This window comes from Acartia tonsa, chromosome 9, assembly GCF_053477335.1.
Source record: "Acartia tonsa isolate MP-2025a chromosome 9, ASM5347733v1, whole genome shotgun sequence".
Classification (NCBI taxonomy): domain Eukaryota; kingdom Metazoa; phylum Arthropoda; class Copepoda; order Calanoida; family Acartiidae; genus Acartia; species Acartia tonsa.
Window position 1 is genome coordinate 18,303,858 of NC_137268.1, and position 18,430 is coordinate 18,322,287.

At 40.3% G+C, this 18,430-nt stretch overlaps 1 protein-coding gene across 1 annotated transcript in view; it reads left to right on the top strand.

Annotated features, from left to right (window-relative positions):
• The window catches only part of LOC145328376 (uncharacterized), a 28,605-nt gene extending 10,340 nt beyond the window's left edge, over positions 1-18,265 (top strand). Inside the window, exons 7-20 of the mRNA XM_080172010.1 lie at positions 8,185-8,319; positions 8,564-8,706; positions 9,326-9,368; positions 9,806-9,850; positions 10,901-11,018; positions 11,104-11,168; positions 11,957-12,042; positions 12,445-12,493; positions 13,295-13,357; positions 13,729-13,773; positions 13,846-13,890; positions 14,483-14,557; positions 14,777-14,863; positions 16,352-18,265. Coding sequence (XP_080028136.1) covers positions 8,185-8,319; positions 8,564-8,706; positions 9,326-9,368; positions 9,806-9,850; positions 10,901-11,018; positions 11,104-11,168; positions 11,957-12,042; positions 12,445-12,493; positions 13,295-13,357; positions 13,729-13,773; positions 13,846-13,890; positions 14,483-14,557; positions 14,777-14,863; positions 16,352-16,456 — 1,104 coding nt within the window. The 3' untranslated portion in view covers positions 16,457-18,265. The remainder of the gene's footprint in view (positions 1-8,184; positions 8,320-8,563; positions 8,707-9,325; positions 9,369-9,805; positions 9,851-10,900; positions 11,019-11,103; positions 11,169-11,956; positions 12,043-12,444; positions 12,494-13,294; positions 13,358-13,728; positions 13,774-13,845; positions 13,891-14,482; positions 14,558-14,776; positions 14,864-16,351) is intronic.
• Positions 18,266-18,430: the final 165 nt, after the last annotated feature.

Sequence of the window (18,430 nt, forward strand, 5' to 3'; positions counted from 1 at the left end):
GGGTGGGTATCAAAATCTTCCTGACAAAACCCTCTGCACGCGACTGGTAGCAAATAAATTTCTAACGTCAAAATCTTAAAATAATATCCTTTATTAATAACCATGAATAAAGAAATAGGAATACTAAAATGTTATATTGCAATTCGTTGACAACTATCATTAGCGTCTTTTTTTTTTTAATTGAGTAGGCTTTTTACAGCATTTCTCTAGCGATATTTTCTAACAAGATTTTAATGATCTAAATATTTTTTTAAAAATCAATAAAAATACCTTTTACTTTTTGTATACTTATGCTAGGGGGAAGCTGTTTGAAATTATCTGTTTAACATAATTTCATATAGAGACTTTTATCTTTCTAGCCCCTTGTGAGATGTCCTAACCCTGCGGGATGCTATCAAAATGAGTACTCCTGCATAGGTTTTCTAACTCTAACTTAAACCTAATTTGAGAAATTGCAGTTTTTTTGTTAAAAATTGTTTGTTGTCTATATGCGATTTAGGTAAAACCTCCAAATAGATACAAATATAAAAAAAGATAATGAACTTTAAGAAGGAAAAAAGAAAGAAAAATGCGGTAAGAGTAGTTTAATAGAAAAGAAATTAAATGATTACTATCCTAAGAATTCTAACACATATAGAGCAACTTTGCTACTAGACAACATTGAAAATTGGCTAGAAACATTTTTCACGTAGCAACGTTCTAAAAGTTACCCTTTAACAAATTGAAAATCCAGTTTAAAATATAATACAATTAATTGTTAACACTCACATATTTTTGTAATTCTAGTACTTATGTGGTAATACGACACCCAGACGGACAGGCCGTTTACAGAGTTGCTTCGCTGTGACTTATGATAACAAACCCCCTGCACTAATCCTATTATATCACCATCTATCTCATGACCGCTGTTGACCCCGCACCCAGCGGTCAAACTGGCCTGCCTAAATGTGGGGAGGGGACTCAAACATGCAACTATCACGCGTCCCTCACGCGCTTATATAACCGGGAGGCGTTGCCTCCCCTTTTACCACCGCTGCCCCCACAGCCTGTCTACCGTCGGGAGCTAAGCCCTAGCGCCCCACACCCCCTTCAAACCTAACCATTGTTATAATCTGTTGTATATATATAGTAAACATAACTTGTAAATATTATTCAGTTTAAATATATCATTTCTGTATGTTGAATCCTGCTTGTTTATTTTGGTAGAATAATTAAAGGCTAGGGCTCGTTGAATCCGAACTCGTTACCCTGTGGGCCGAGAACGCTCGGCTTACCAGAACTTGGTGTCAGCGTGTTTCAATCGAGCCTTACAGAAACTAGCCTATTCTACCTCTGATTGGACCCTTTGGCAAGTAAGGGGACAATCAGCCGCCAACTGACCCGTGAGACGGCCTTTTTAGGTCGAATTTCCATCATTTTGAACGCAATATGTGGGCCTCTGGCCTACGGCAAGCAGATTTAGCCTGCTAAAAGCGCCAGTTAAGACGCTTTTTCCGTGTCGTGTAGGAGTAGCGCTAGGTGCGCAGCCACGGCAATCGGATAATTTAGCTCAGACGGCTACAGAACTGAGTCTAAATTGGCAAGTGTAGCTGGGACAAGCCCCAGGACACCCAGGCCAAACCTACGAGACAGACAGCTGGGTGCTGGTCTCCCTAAGAAGGCAATGTGTGGCTGCGAAGCTTCAGCACACAAGTAAGCCCTACCACTGCGACGGATAGCAGATTTTGAGCCACAGGCACGGCAGGACGGGACATTCCCTGCCGCTGCCTCCCAGGATTCGAACCCGAGGCGCTGCAGGACGGGCCATTCCCTGCCGCCATTTTCGGGATTCGAACCAGCGGCGCTGTAGGACGGGTCATTCCCTACCGCCGTCACCCCTCTGAACCTTGCAGGACGGACATTCCCTGCTGCCAGTGCTTCCAGAATCACACCTAGAGCTCCTAGTGATAACAACACATAAGTGTGTATAAATGTCAACCAAGTGATAAAAATAAATATAAAATTGTTGACCCAGTGATAATTAATAAGCTCTAGTGATTCGAAGCTACAGTCTAAGCCACCATGGTAAGCGATACCACCATAGCTGCGGTTCGGCCACCACCAAAGTTTCTGCCAACCCCAGCCGAACGAGAGGCCCCCTTGTCTCAAGGGCAGGACCTCCACTTCCCCTGCCATGTCAGGGTGAGGTTTCCTACCCCTGACCCTGCCCAGCATGTACAGGTTGATGCCATGATTGATTCTGGCAACCGTGTACCAGGGTCTGCTGTAATTTCTGAGCACCTCATGCACGCGATGGGCGTGCAACGCATGTTGATTCCGGACAACACCCAAATCCTGACTGCTAATGAGGAAGGCCAGCCCCTCCAGGTAATAGGAAAGTTAAAAGAGTTATATATGGCAGTCTCACACACTCTTATACTCCATCTATACCACGTGACTGTGGTCCGGAACCTCTCACACCCTCTGAACCTAGGAGGGTATTTTCTCAAGGAGTTCGGAACTAGGCTCTGTTTCGACATGCAACCACCTTGCTTGTGGGTGCGTGGGGAGTTTATCCCACTCCGTGGCGTCCCCATTGACCGGGAGACAGCCGAGAGAGAGCTAAGTTATGAGGGGCCTCTGCCAGGCCCCCTGCCTGAGCAGCCGCGTGTGGTTGAGAAAGGCACACACTGGGTGGACGCTGAGCTCAACGCACACAAGGGAGCTAACCTGCTAGCCATGGGGTTGCCCCCAGTGCCCAAGGTGCCGAGGGAGAGCCTGCCAACAACGTTTCCTGAGATTGCCAGCCCTCCAGAACCAATCTTCTCCGCCGACACCTTTATCAACGGCCAGCCGTGTCCACCTGGCCCCCTCTACATGGGACCTCCAGCCAGTCCACCAGCCAAGCCCGAGTCCAGACCCGTCAAGTCGCGGTCTGATGTACCCGGAGCCACACTCAACTCTCAGGCCTCAGCCTCTCCCGGCGCCGTGCCCGTCAAGTCGCGGCCGGACGCCCACGGAGCCAAAGCTGGACCCAGCACTTTGGCCTCTCCCAGCGCCGAGCCCGTCAAATCGTGGCCGGACGCCCTCGGAGCCACACCTGGCTCCGACACGTCAGCCTCTCCAGAAGCCGAGCCCGTCAAGTCGCGGCCGGTGGGTCCCGGAGCCAAAGCTGACCCCGCACCAGCCACGTATAGGCTAAGCGCTGTCACCCCAACTGATGGCCAGCCACCCCAGCTCCGCACAGCCAAGCGGGTGGTCCTGCCTGGCCGCGGGGTTATGGCGGTCCCTGTTGAGCTAGTAGGCCATCGCACCAAGGATGCCATCCAACTAGCTGCCCCAGAACAGAGGTTTGGGGAGGATCTTGTTATTCCAGAGGGCCTGTATGCCCACAGGCCTGGCTCTGCCACTGTGTTTAGAGTACTGGTGGTCAATGAAGGGGAGATGCCCCTCTTGCTGGATGCTGGCCTCCCAGTGGCAGGGGAGCTGGTCAAACCTGACATTCTAGAGGTCTCTGATACGCCTCCCCCGCGTCTCCACTCGTTCCAAGAACCTGCTGAGCCTATAGAAATGCAGGAGTTGTGGGAGGCCCTGGAGATGGAAGACAATGAGTTCCTACGCAAGGACCCCTTGCTCAAGAAGGAGGTCTGGACTATGTTGTCAGAATACAGGGACGTCTTCTCCAATTCTACCCCCGGCTGCACAGATGTGGTTGAGTTGCAGCTGCGCCTCAAGCCAGGGACCCAGCCGATCCGCCAGAGATTTAGGGATCTGAACCCGCGGCAAGAGGCTGAACTGGAGAAACAACTGGACACCTGGCTACAGGAGGGAGTTATAGAGCCGTCAGACTCCGCCTGGAGCAGCCCCCTGGTGCCCATCAAGAAGAAGGACGGGAGCACCCGCTGGGCCGTCGACTACAGAGCCCTCAACAAGTGTCTGGAGCTGGACAGCTACCCCCTGCCTAGGATCCAGCAGTTGGTGGAACGAGCTGGCGGGCACCGTGTCTACAGTGCTTTAGACGCGGTGGCCGCATACTACACCATCCGTGTGTCCGAGGACAGCCGGCCCTGCACCGCCTTCACCACCCCCAGGGGCTTGTATCAATGGAAAAGGATGCCCTTTGGCCTGGCCACGGCACCGTCTGTCTATTCCAGGTTTATTGCAGGGGTCCTAAACCCACTAGGCACAGCCAACCTCCAGTCCTACCTTGACGACGTCCTGACCTTCCACCAGGATACCTGGGCCCACCTGGCCAGGCTCCGAGAGGTCTTGGAAGCCCACCGCAGGGGAGGGATCCGCCTAAAGCCAGCCAAGACCAAACTGTTCCGATCCAAGGTGGATTATCTGGGCCACACCCTCAGCCGCGAGGGGATAGCCATGCAGGAGGACTATATTGACCGTATCTTGGACTGGCCAGCCCCTAGCACCCCCAAGGATTTGCTGGCGCTGCTGGGGTTCTTTGGATACTACCGCCTGTTCATCCCAGAGTATGCAGACCTCACCTACGAGATGAATCAACAGAAGACGGCCAAGGCCCTAACCTGGACGCCTGAGATGGAAGCCCAGCTGCTGCAACTCAAGGACAAGTTCCGCAAGGCCCCCATCCGAGCGCCGCCCAGGTTTGATTTGCCAGCGGTGTTCCAGCTCACCACAGATTTCAGCAGCCGCGCCATCTCTGCCATACTGAGTCAATGTCAGGATGGCAAGGAGAGGCTGATTGCCTCCGTGGGGCGCAAGACAACCGACCCTGAGACGCGCTACCCGTCCTGGAAGGGAGAGATGGCCGCCATTATGTATGGGATCCGAAAATTCCACGGCATCTTGTCCTACCGCAGCTTCCAGATCAACACTGATTCCTCTGCCTTGCTACAGATGAAATCACTGAACACATCCACAGGGATGGTGGCCCGCTGGCAGGAGGAGCTAGCGGCCTTAGACTTTACCGTCTGCCACAGGCCTGGCACCCAGAATACCAACGCCGACGCCCTCAGCCGCCGGGAAGATGCCAACATGCCAACGGCTAGCGCCGAAGAATTAGCAGAGCAGGCTGAGTATATCCACAACCTTTGCCAGCTAGGGGAGCCCGCAGCTAGCCGGCCTCCTGCCGCCCGACTGGATCCAGCTAGAGTATTGGAAGCCCAGACACAGGACCCCCTCCTGCTCCGTGTCCGCCAATGGGTGGCTGATGGCAAAGCCCCAACCAAGGCTGAGCTGCGTGGCAAGGAACGAGACGAGCAGCAGTACGCCAGCCGCTTCCCAGCCCTGGGGCTTGACGAGCATGGCTGCCTCACCACCACTGACCAGACTCTGACAGGGGAGAGGACAAGATACCTGCTGCCTTCGGCCCTCCAGCAGGACGCGTTCTTTCTAGCCCATGGGACCCCCATGGCTGGGCACTTTGGGATGGACGCAACTATCGCCCGCGTTGCCATGCACTTCTGGTGGCCCAACCTGGCCCGTGACGTCCGTCTGATGGTACAAACCTGCCCTGAGTGTGTCCAGAAAGTTACCAAGGAGAGGCTGAAGCAGGGGATCCACGTGCCCTCCCGCCAGGGGTATCCACAGCAAGTCCTATTCATCGACCTGGTGGGGCCACTGCCAGAGACCCCAGCTGGGAACCGCTACATCCTCACCTGCCAAGATGGATTCAGCCGGTTTGTCAGCCTCTACGCCATCCCCAACAAGCGCACCCTCACGGTGGCTGAAGCCCTGTTGCACCGCCACCTGGCCACGTTCGGATGCCCCCTGAAGATCCATTCCGACAATGGAATGGAATTTACCGGCCAGGTATTCCAGGAACTGGCCTCCAGGCTTGAGATTGGCCTGACACATCCACCACCCTACAACCCGCAGTCCAACCGAGTGGAGAGGTTTCATAGGACGCTCAACACAGGCATGCGCCTGTTCCTAGACAGAGACGATAACAACTGGGAGCCCCACCTGCCTGCCATCGCCTTCGCATACAACACCAAGGCCTGCAGATCCACTGGCGTGACCCCGTTCCTGGCCTTCTTTGGGAGAGAGGCCAAACTTCCGGTGGACATGGTACTACGGCTGCCAGAGACCGAATATGCTTCAGTTCCAGCCAACGTCCAAGCTCTCTTGCAGCGCTACTATGCAGTGTATGATGCCATCCAGCGCGGCAGCTTACGAAGGCACGGCCAAGTATGAGGTTGGAGACTTGGTCTGGTACCTGGCCCCCCGCCTGGTGCCAGGGAAGGCAGCCAAGATCACCATGAGATGGACTGGCCCCTGGAAAGTAGTGAGGAAAGCTACAGAAGTCCATTATGTCATTAAACCTGCCTCTCCAGTAGCCAGGATCTCAGAAGTTACCGCGCATGTAGGCCGACTGCGCAAATACACTGGAGATGTGACTGCCCACCAGATCCCAGCAGACATCCAAGTTGACATGGACGGCGACGAGGATGCCACTGAGCTGCCAGTTGGAGCGGCGGCGCCCGCAGCTAGCGACCCAGGACAGCTCCCAGTGCACCAGCCAGCCGCAGCCGCCCCACAGCCTAGCGGCCAAGATCGTGACCCAGTAGAGGAGAACCTGCAGGAGCAGCCCAACGAACCACCGCCGCCGCCGCCCGCTCCAGAGCCACCCAGAGATGCCATCTGGAACCCTGACGCGGACATGGAGAACCTGCCAGCCAGCAGCGAGCCTGTAGGAGAAGAACCAGCCACTGCGATGGAAGAGGCCGCCCCAGAAGATGAAGCTGAAGCCATGTGCCCCCTGCTGATGACAGCCATCCCCATCCGGGTAGGAGCTAGGAGACCAAGCAACCTGAATCAAGCAGGCGCCCCCATGGAGTTCTATGCACCCTTTGCCATCGCCATTCCACCCTTAGGAACCATCAGAGTCTGCCTAGGCCTCCGTGTCCAGCTACCAGCCGAGACAGAACTAATCCTGCAGACGAGGCAAAATTTCCAGCGGCGGGGCTTGGCCGTCGCCAACCCACGCCTAGAAGCCAACCAGGAGCTGACAATGCTGATCACCAACCACAGTCAGACCGAGCAACGAGTGTCCCAGGGAGCCTGTGTAGCTAGAGCTGTCCTCCATCGAGCTGTGCCCCAAGAACTGCCTGTCCTGCGCAGGCATAGGCTGTCGTATCCCCAGGTTCAAGGCCTGGTGGCTCAGGAGCCACGCAACCCTTGAAGGGGAGGTTGTGGTAATACGACACCCAGACGGACAGGCCGTTTACAGAGTTGCTTCGCTGTGACTTATGATAACAAACCCCCTGCACTAATCCTATTATATCACCATCTATCTCATGACCGCTGTTGACCCCGCACCCAGCGGTCAAACTGGCCTGCCTAAATGTGGGGACGGGACTCAAACATGCAACTATCACGCGTCCCTCACGCGCTTATATAACCGGGAGGCGTTGCCTCCCCTTTTACCACCGCTGCCCCCACAGCCTGTCTACCGTCGGGAGCTAAGCCCTAGCGCCCCACACCCCCTTCAAACCTAACCATTGTTATAATCTGTTGTATATATATAGTAAACATAACTTGTAAATATTATTCAGTTTAAATATATCATTTCTGTATGTTGAATCCTGCTTGTTTATTTTGGTAGAATAATTAAAGGCTAGGGCTCGTTGAATCCGAACTCGTTACCCTGTGGGCCGAGAACGCTCGGCTTACCAGACTTACAACTAATGACTAAAGTGGAGGAGGGGGGGGGGGATGTACCCTAAAGTTATCTAAAGAAAAAAAATATTTTTTAGGAGGTTTATCTTAGGGCCAAATATTTACAGAAATGTGACGAACCTCCATTCCCCCGCTTAATAGCTTAAAACCTGCTTTTGATCAATGCTAAGTAATGAGCATCACTGAAATTTTGAAATTAATGTTTGGGAAGTTTATGGGATCTTAAAGACATACAACCCATTACATAATCAAATAGGATTAACTTTGCGGCTTAATAACAAAAGGCGTAAGGTCTTTACCTTTTCCGTAAATTAAACAATGATGACAAAATCCATTAACCTGAAGTAAAATAATAAAAAAATATAATCTAGGCATATAAAATAGAAGGGGCTTGGGTTAAGTAACTGGTAATAAATCTTTAAATATTAGTCAATAGCGTTGAAAATATTAACAAAACTAAGTCGCTACAAATGAGAAAAAGGTCTCAACCACTGCACTGGAATCAGGTTGTCTGGATTATACATCTTTACTTGTATATTTATTTTTTAGGCTGTAAAGACAGGTGGACAGAATGGGCACAGACACAGCATGTACGGATCAATGTACGGCCTCAGCACTGGCAAATCAACCTTTACAGAAATCCAAGCGGATACGCTGCAAACAGCTGCGGATACTCTAGCTATGGTAAGCAAGAAGGGGATGGGGTAAAGAAAGGGGAGAGTCATTATTTTAGACCGCTCCATGTTTCACTACATTAGAGCAAATGCTAATCTTGTGCAACATTCAAGTAATTATAAGTCGATTATTGTACCATTCATTACTTATCATAATATCTTTATTATTTTTACAGCTATTGACCTTATTAATCATTATATTTATACTAGTTTTTTCTATTATACGTAGGTTTATTATTATTTTCAATATTTAGGTATTAAAGCTGCGAAAATATGGCAGCAAATCTCACTTTCTGTGTAAGCTGCGGCTGAAGCATACGAAGTTGGAGGTGTCTGAGGGATGGTTCAATATTGTGGATATGGCGGAGATTAATCTCGATACTGGTTCTCCTGTCAGGTAAGCCAGAGCATTTCCTTATCTTTCAATAAAAAGGTGTTTTACATCAAAGCGCCTTAATGAGCACACAAATTCCGACCATCGCTTTGCTGAAGTTGATTACTTCTGGTCAGGTACTGAGTAGCCTCGTTAAATTAGGGCACCGCAGGTATTAAACCCTGCAGGGTTAGGATTCAAACAAAATAAAACAAAATTTTAATTTATTTTAAAAATTAGGGAATGAGGAGATGTTTAAGTGCTCGACAAGCACTTTGAGGGAAAGTACAAAAAAAGGAATTTAATTAATACAATTGTTTTTTTTCCCGGGCATATTTAATTATACATATTTTGTAACTGCATGCTGTAACAATACATATTTTAGAGGTTTATTATAAAAGACATTTTTTATTATATTGTTTTTTCATTCTACTAGAGAAAGTCAGAATCCTAAGTTAAAAATCAGCATGGTTTAAATGGACATAAGAACTATCTGGTAACGATTATAGGGTTGCTATGCTTTCTAAAACTACTACAAGAATCACTATGTCAAGTTTAAAATCGATAGGATAATTTTAACATGCCTAAATTACAGGCCCTATGTATAGATAGGCTCGCCTTTAAAAATCTTTAATTATTTCAGGAAATCATATGTGGTATTAAGAGAATGTATGAAAGCAATGAACAGGAATAGACTTTCATAAAAAAAATAGTTTAGGGATCTTAATGGATGTAACAATGGACGATGCGTAAATGTGCACCCAATTATTATTATTATTATAATTAAAAGTTATAATTATTATTATTAAACCAATTAATGTAAATAAGATTAAATCCCTTATGTGGATAAATATTTGTCGTGGAAAAGTTTTCAAAATATTATTTTGTACATCCCAAACTATGTTAAATCAGTATAATTTACAATTTTTTAAGGTTTTGTGATTTTAAGTTTTTGCATATTTATTTGCATATATCTCTATTTCTTTTCCAAGTTATGATAACAGTTAATCTGCTCTATAACTCACTTTGTCCGTTTGTCTATTTCATAATAGATTTTGTGCTTCGCTACTTATGGAAGTTGTCATCCTTGTTTAATCTTTATATGAAAGTCTAAATGATTATTAGAATATCAAGTGATCCAGACAAATACGTAAACATTCCATATCAGGTTAGCCATTTTCTTTAATTATACAGGGTCATTCAAGAGAAATGATTTTTTTAAAAGTTGCACATTTTTTAACAACCTTTAATTCAATAAATCTTAAAATAAAGCCTCTGGAAAAACCGGTTTTAGGGCATATTTTGTTGAAATAATCATTTTTAAATATTTGAAACATAAATGTCCCATAATAGGTTTTCCAAATATATAAAGCATTTTACATAATTGTTTTATTTTCTATGCATAATTAAGTTTTTAAAAAAATCATTTCTCTTGAATGACCCTGTAGCTTTAAATTATAAGTACCAAAACTACTCTATTATTCGCTTTTCTGTAAGCCTACTTTATGATACTCGTCTGTCTGTAAGTCAGTCCGTAACACTATGGGGGAAATGTAATTTTCTCTGCTTCAATTTAAGTTAGACAGCTAAAATTTCAGTGAAGATTCTTATGGCCTTTGTGCATCTAGTCTATAATTTTTTATGATCATATGTTTGTCGATTATTCATCAAAAGACATAATAACTAATTTTATTACAAAGGTTTCGTGACTAAACATATGCTTTATAACTCACTTTGTCTTTTTGTGCTACTTATGGTTGTTGTTATCCTTATAAAGTTGATTTAAAAAAAAACAATTAAAAATTAGAGATAGTATTTTCTCGTATTCATTCGAATCCGGTGGATAGGAACCGGTTCTCATCCATACGAAAAAACTATGTCTAGCATCGTATTATATCCAGTTTTCTACGAATATAAAAATGTACAATCACAAGATTAAAACTATTTTTTTTAGCCCCGTGGTGCCGAAGGCACCGCGGAAAGCCGTTTATAATACGATACGAGAAATAACTATTACAATATTTACGTTTACAAATTCAGAAAAAAAAACAATTTGTTATAAAGTCTATAACAAGTCTTAAGTCATTTTAACATAGTGTCGAAGTCTCATCTGCATTTTTTTGCAATTCAATTGACAGGTAGTAAAACTGAATTTTTGCAATAGACAGGCAGTAAAAATAAAAAAATGTTTTAGATTATATTTAAAACCAATTTCTAGGCCTCAAAACTGACCAGCCTGCTACGAGAATGTTTTCTGCTTGGACCAGGACGACATACATCCATGACAGTCATATCTAATCTTGACTCTGCACTGTCTAGCCTGGCGCATAATCAAGGTGGAATTATTTATTAGTTTTTTTTAATGGGGTACTGAATAAACTTAACAAGAATGTTTAAAATGTGAATTGGATTATGTTCTAGATTTGTGTGATTATGTAAACTCATTGAAAACAAGTGCCAAAGCAAGAAAGACATCAACTATTAAGGTATCTATATATCTATCTATCTATCTATCTATCTATCTATCTATCTATCTATCTATTAGACTATAAAAGTTGGAAAGATTTTTAATCAATATAATAGATTTGAAATCTGCATAAAATTTTAAGGATTTTTTATAAAATTAGTTTTTTATATAATACTTTATTTAAAGGCGCAAATACAAATTAAGTTAAATAATTTTGAGATCTGTGATTGGTAGATTGAAAACTATCTGCGCTCTGATTGGAGAAGCTTAAGTGACGTACATCATTCAACCAATTAGAGCGTAGGTAGTTTCCAATCCAGCTATCCTATTGGTCAAAATTTATTAACTTAAATCGTATTTGCGCCTTTAAATAAAGAATTATATAAAAAACGAATTTTATAAAAAATCCTTAAAACTTTATGCAGATTTCAAATCTATTATATTGATTAAAAATCTTTCCAACTTTTATAGTCTACTATCTATCTATCTATCTATCTATCTATCTATCTATCTATCTATCTATCTATCTATCTATCTATCTATCTATCTATCTATCTATCTATCTATCTATCTATCTATCTATCTATCTATCTATCTATCTATCTATCTATCTATCTATCTATCTATCTATCTATCTATCTATCTATCTATCTATCTATCTATCTATCTATCTATCTATCTATCTATCTATCTATCTATCTATCTATCTATCTATCTATCTATCTATCTATCTATCTATCTATCTATCTATCTATCTATCTATCTATCTATCTATCTATCTATCTATCTATCTATCTATCTATCTAGGATGAGAATAATCTATCGCCAGTAGATTGGGATGGATATTTGACCAAACAATGGTTTCAGCTCAACTCAAATATACCAGAAAAAAGGTATAGCAAGTCAGTTTAAATATTTTTTCCGGAGGCATCTAGAATTTTAAACTCAAAGGATGGTTTATGTAATAGCCTTAAACCTGCCCAGTGACAATAGAAAACCAAAAATGTTTACATTGAGAAAAAAATCTTTCAATAAAATTATTGGAAAATTCAAGATAAATCAATGTTTATAATAATAGTAATTTTCATCATTTCTTAAATAATGCACTAGATTTTCATGTCCTCTAATAAAGTGAAACTCGCAACTGGCTAAAATAACGATACTTCCATCTACCCCCCTTTACCCAATTCCCGCGACTCCTACTGGATGAACAAACTGACCAATAAACTAGGACCACAATAGCAACCTAAATTGACGACTGATTTTCCTTGTATATCCTAAAATCATTATTTTAGTATACCAGAAATACCGTGCAAGATTCTGCTTGATCTCACTCAAATCCAGGTACGATAACTATCTTTTAGTATAGTCCCTTTCGTGGCAACGCCCCTTATAGGGCGTTTCTTCATATTTTTTCACAGAAGCTTTTCTCCTATTTCTACCCCCTGCGGGGCCATTTACCTTACCCTGCGGGGCAATCACCTAACCCAATATAAATTAACTTAACCTAAAATAACCTAACAAAGGCCATTTTGAAAATACGACGAATCGCCCCTTAAGGACCAAACTTTTCCCATAATTATTAATAAGCTTATTACTAAAGACTCTATAAAGCTTTGGATCCCTAACAATGTCTGAATGTCATGTAATGCGTTATTAACGCTTGTTGATTTTGTCAATAGGTTTATTGTTTATGGAGGAAATATTTAAATATTGAGAGTGAAAAGGTTACATATTACGGATATACAGACAGTGTGAGGGATTCTAAACTTTATAGATCACGATTTAAATGTTAAAAAACATATGATATGGTATTCATAGCAGGGCTCGGCAGCTGCGTGTAACACTTGGGGTGATCGTCATATTAAAACTTTAAAATTGAACAGGCTAAATCTGTTTCTAATCAGATAATCCATCCATTAGAAAATTTTTATGTCACACTAGCTGGTTTAAATTTGAAGCTAATGCGCGGCTGCCGAGCCCTGGTATACAGAAATAGTTTACAACCACCTATGTTTTATTTTCGTAACCGCGTCTATAAAAAAAACGTAGAAAAATACATTATGTCTTTTATGAATTTGATAGAGAAATACTAAAGTTTCTTTTTATATATATAGTTATATTTTCAACATCGTTTTATTTTAGTTTATAAAATTTGTGAAAAGTATTGCAAGCAACACAAGTCACCAAGAAATATTGCTCCTCCAGGTAGATTTTTTATCCATAAAATTATGTTCATAAGCAACGCATAGGACAAAAAAAATGATATATAAGTTGAATGGAAAGAATAGCGAACAATTAAGTATGTTGTTATATTAGATTAGATTAGATTTCTTATTCTTGAGTGGACAGTACATACATAAAAAGTTGAGTAGATATTTATTGGTCAGTGGAATCATCACAAAATTTGAATAAATGCAGTATAGGCTGAGTTAAGTTATTGGGTAGCTTTGCTAAAAACAAGGACAATATTGTTCACCATCAATAGATAAGCTTTTCAATTACAGAAAAAAATTAAGAAATGTACAAGAATCAAAAACTATGATTTCATGGTTTGTAAGGTTCTATCTTATTTTAAGGAAAAGTTATGGGAAGAAGTGAAAACATTACAGCTTGAAGACAAGGTAAAAATTACAAATTTTTTATCATTTAATTTTGAATGTTAAGAATTTAAGAAAAACATCTATTTTTTTTAGGAAAGGATAGATTCAGAAAAACGGCGAGCATTTGCAGATAACAAGGTATTATCTTTAATCATATTTATTGGATCATTTATATGTACGTTTGTTAACAGACTAATAAATAAAAACTTGTAAACAAGGAAGTCCAAGCTTTTTAATTTCTGGGGGTGGGGTGTAAAAATTTTGTATGGGGGGGAGGGGGGGGGGGGGTAAAATGGCGTGAGGATTCCCCCTTCCTAAATGGTTGGGGGTATCAAATTCGTTTGGGAGTGGGAATAATAACCCCCCCCCCCTTGGACGTCCTTGCTTTATCAAAGTTCTCTATTTCTCAATTAATAAAAAGATATCTGATTTTTGGACTTATTCAATTTGTGGAATGATTAGTTATTTATCGCATTTTAATATAGACAGCTTTCCGCGGATATCAAAACGAAATATTAAAGGATTAAAGCCAGTTTTAGTAACCCCGAGTGGCCAAAGTCCTAACAAAACTGGTATTCATTTTATGATATTTATTTTCATAATCGTGGAGAATTGTTTGCAATATGATACTATACATAATTTTTCAGAATGGCTGATAACCGGTTCTAATCCAGCGGATATTAATCGGTTTTGAAGCAATACTGGAAAATTAATTACCCTGTATTCTTAGGAAAGAAAATGGAGTATTGAAGATGAGATAGAGCAAATCTTGCCAGCTCTGGGCACTACCAAAACTAAATTTGAGGTTAATAGTTTTATTTAATACCTTGATGAAATATTTCTCATAGCTGGCTGATATAATTGTACTCCCCCCCCCCCTCTTATTACTTTACCACATACCATACATGACAATGGAGGAACGTATAAAACAATATCTAAGGACTATATTATATTAGCAAACTATTAATGTGATAAACATATAAAATATCTGGGCATACCTATACGATTGTTATTAATATTCTAGGCTGGTCTGAATACTGGGTTTGAGGCCAACATGCGGAGGTTCGAGAAAATGAGAACAGCCATGATGCAAGAGGAGTGGAGTAATAAGGTTAAAAAAACAATGAGGATAACATCCTAAAATAGCGAAGCTCAAAAATTATGAATGGATATTGGGAAAAAATTACTATAGAGCAGTGTCAATAAAAATTTAACATGATAAAATAGGTAAAACAGGAAACCTTTAAAATCACGCAACCTTTAAAATCACGAAAACTTAAGAATCTAGGAATCGATCTAGCACCCCAATTAATAGACAAATCTTAATGAAACTTAAATATGAAATATGTATAATTTGAGCATATTCAATCCCTGATTATTTTAGCCGTCAATCCTGAATAGGAATTAAGAAAATCAAGAAAAGTCTAGGAATCGATCTAGCACCCCAAATAACCGACAGATGGACAAAACAATGTATAGATTAGATAGGCGTATGTCATAGGAATTTTCACTAAAAATTTCAGCTGTCTATCTTGTATGGGAGCCTAGAAAATAACGTTTCCCCCATAGTGTTTAGGACTGACGGACTGACTGACAAACTGACGGAAAAAGTGAATTATAGAGTAGCTTCGCTGCTAAAAACAATGACGATAACATCCCTAAGTTGCGAAGAAAAAATATTGAAAGACAAACAGACTAAGTGACAAAGATCAGCTGTTCAATGGTATAAAAAAATATAGGTAATTGAAAATGACACATCTTTTATTTTTGGATAATATCTTAACTTTACAAAGTGTCTTAAAAATCAGTAATGTGACGTAATAAAAATGAGGGATTATCCATCTCTTTCTTAGGGGTTTTCTTTGCCACTTTTCCTCTCGTCTCCCTCATTTTTATGACGTCACATGGCTGATTTTTGAGACACTTTGTAAAGTTACTAGCGGCTTCGCCCCTAGCCTCTAGGGGCTTTGCCCCAAGAGGTGATAAAAAAAATTAAGGCGAAATTCGTTAAAAGACCAAGGAAATCTTCTTCAAAACATAAAGGACCAAGGAAATCTTCTACAAAACATAAAGGACCAAGGAAATCTTCAGCAAAAAAAAAAAAAAACAAAAAAAGGAAAAAGGGGGGGGGGATATTTTTGTTTTTGGGGGGATTGGGGGTGTCCCGCCCCCCAAAAAAATAGCTTAAAACCACCACAGGGCCAATAGGTATATACCCTGAAGAGTAGAATCCGATCGGTTCAGTTGTTACCGAGATCTTAAGCTTCAGACGGACGGACGGACAGACAGACATCAAGCTACTTTGTATTATAGATGATTATATCTATATGTCTCTAGTGGCATGACCGACACATCTACTGTAAATAATGTACTGTATGTTCAGTTCATTCATAGGAGTGATCACAAAAAAAAACAAAATAAGGGAATTATATTAATTTTCATAGGGAATCATTAAAAAAATAAAAATAAACAGATAATAAACATAAAGAGTATTTATTATTTTCTATTTTTCCTAGGTAATGAACTTCTGTTCATGTTACAATTAATGTCAGTAAGTCTGCTTATAATTTAAAAACTCTTCAATTCCTATATTATTTAGGTAAAAGCGTCTGACCGAGCAGAAGCAAAATTATTTCCAGTTCTGAGCATTGATACAACACAGATCAATAAATTCAAAAATAGAAGAAGTTCAATCTATGAATAATTTATTTAAATTAAAATGACAAATTATTGGCAATAGCAAATAAATCAATTAATAATTTAACCTATAAAGTGTGTTTAAAAAACAAATCGCTCACAATTTAAACCGTCTTAATTACTTGAAATCTTGGAGATAGACCCTATAATGTTTGGGGCTTTTGATAGGGCATGTAACGACCTTTCAATAGACTTTAACCAAATTTCTAACCCAATCCTTGCATTACAAATTATTGGGTCCTTTTAAAAGATTTCAAGTAACTTAGAAAGTTCGATTTTTTAAAAGAAGGTGTATCAACTTTTTTTTTTATAGCTAGCCGGTTCTTTTAGTAAGTAGTAGATGTAAAATTTTTCATAGAATTCAGATATGCAATCGGTTTTTTTGTAGACCTCTTATTTTTTAAGTAATTTAAGTTTTTTAAAAAAATAATTAAGTCGGTTTTAAGGTACTAAAACGCAACAAAATAAAAGAAGAAAATGGCCAGTAAGAACAAAAATAGTAAGATCTTTAATTTGACACCTTACTTTTAAAATTCTGTTGAGTAATTATTGAAAAAATCTATTTTTTTAACCTCGGTTTAATAAAAACTTTAGACCTAAATATTTTCTCAAACAGACATAAAAAACATGGGTTCATATATACCTTTAGAATCAGAAAAATATTACGAATCCAATGTAAGCAAAAATGAAAAAAAGTAAAAAAATTAAAAATTAAAAAAATGGCCAATTGTATTTTTTGTTCTGGCAACACTATCGTCTTCCCTTTTTTACCCCCTCTTTACCCCCTCTATACCCCCTTCCCATTTTTATACTCAATTGAAGAGTTAAGACGTTGCCTGTACAATATAATATGATATTTTCATATAATTCCTTTTATTGTAGTTTATATACTATATTGTAAACTTTTTTTTTCAATTTTGCTTACAATGGATTCGTAATATTTTTCTGATTCTAAAGGTATATATGAACCCATATTTTTTTACTTGTGAAATGATAAAATTGAGTTCAAAGTTTTTATTCTCGTGGGTTTAAAATAATCGATTTTTTCAATAATTACCTGACAGAATTGAAAAAGTAAGGTGTCAAATTAAAGATCTTACTATTTTTGTTCATAATGGCCATTTTCTTTCTTTTTTTTGTTGCATTTTAGTACCTTAAAATCGACTTAATTTTTTTTTTTAAAACTTAAATTACTTAAAAAATAAGAGGTCTACAAAAAAACCGATTGCATATCTGAATTCTATGAAAATTTTTACATCTACTACTTACTAAAAGGACCGGCTAGCTATAAAAAAAAAAGTTGATACAACTTCTTTGAAATAAATATGCACTATCCTAGTATAGCAAAATCCTTCCCTAGTAATAGGTCTCGAGAAATGGTGCTCTAGAAAGGTTAGAAGATTACAATTCAATATTGTTTTCTTATTGAAAGAACCAAAATTGTTGGGTTTATGATGATAATTGTGTGTGATTGGGTTTTAAAAAACACTCTTTATATATTTTTTGAGTGTTTATGTTTACTGTTATGCTGTGATCAAATGATAATTTTGGAATTGATGTATGAGAGGAGATTTTGACATGATTGAATTACAGTAATCTTTGTGCAATTAGAAAGCTTCAATTTGATTTAGATATTTCTATATGTAAAAAAAACATATTTATTGATATTGTAAATTAATAAGTATATAGAAAGTAATAGGAATAGATATTTATTATTACTTACATATTACATTTAATTATCTGTATGCCATTTTACATGTACCAGTACCATAGATCAAATAAATTCAAAATGAAATAAAATTATTATAATTGAAAATGTTAATTGTCAGTTATATATACAGAGTGTTCGAAAACTGCCTTATGCCGGTTTGGGAATCAACTAGGAGCATGAACAAAAAATAAACATAAAATTTACCTGATATGTTATTGATATCTCTAAAAATGTGTTTGTACTGAAATGTACATGTAGATGAAAAATGCC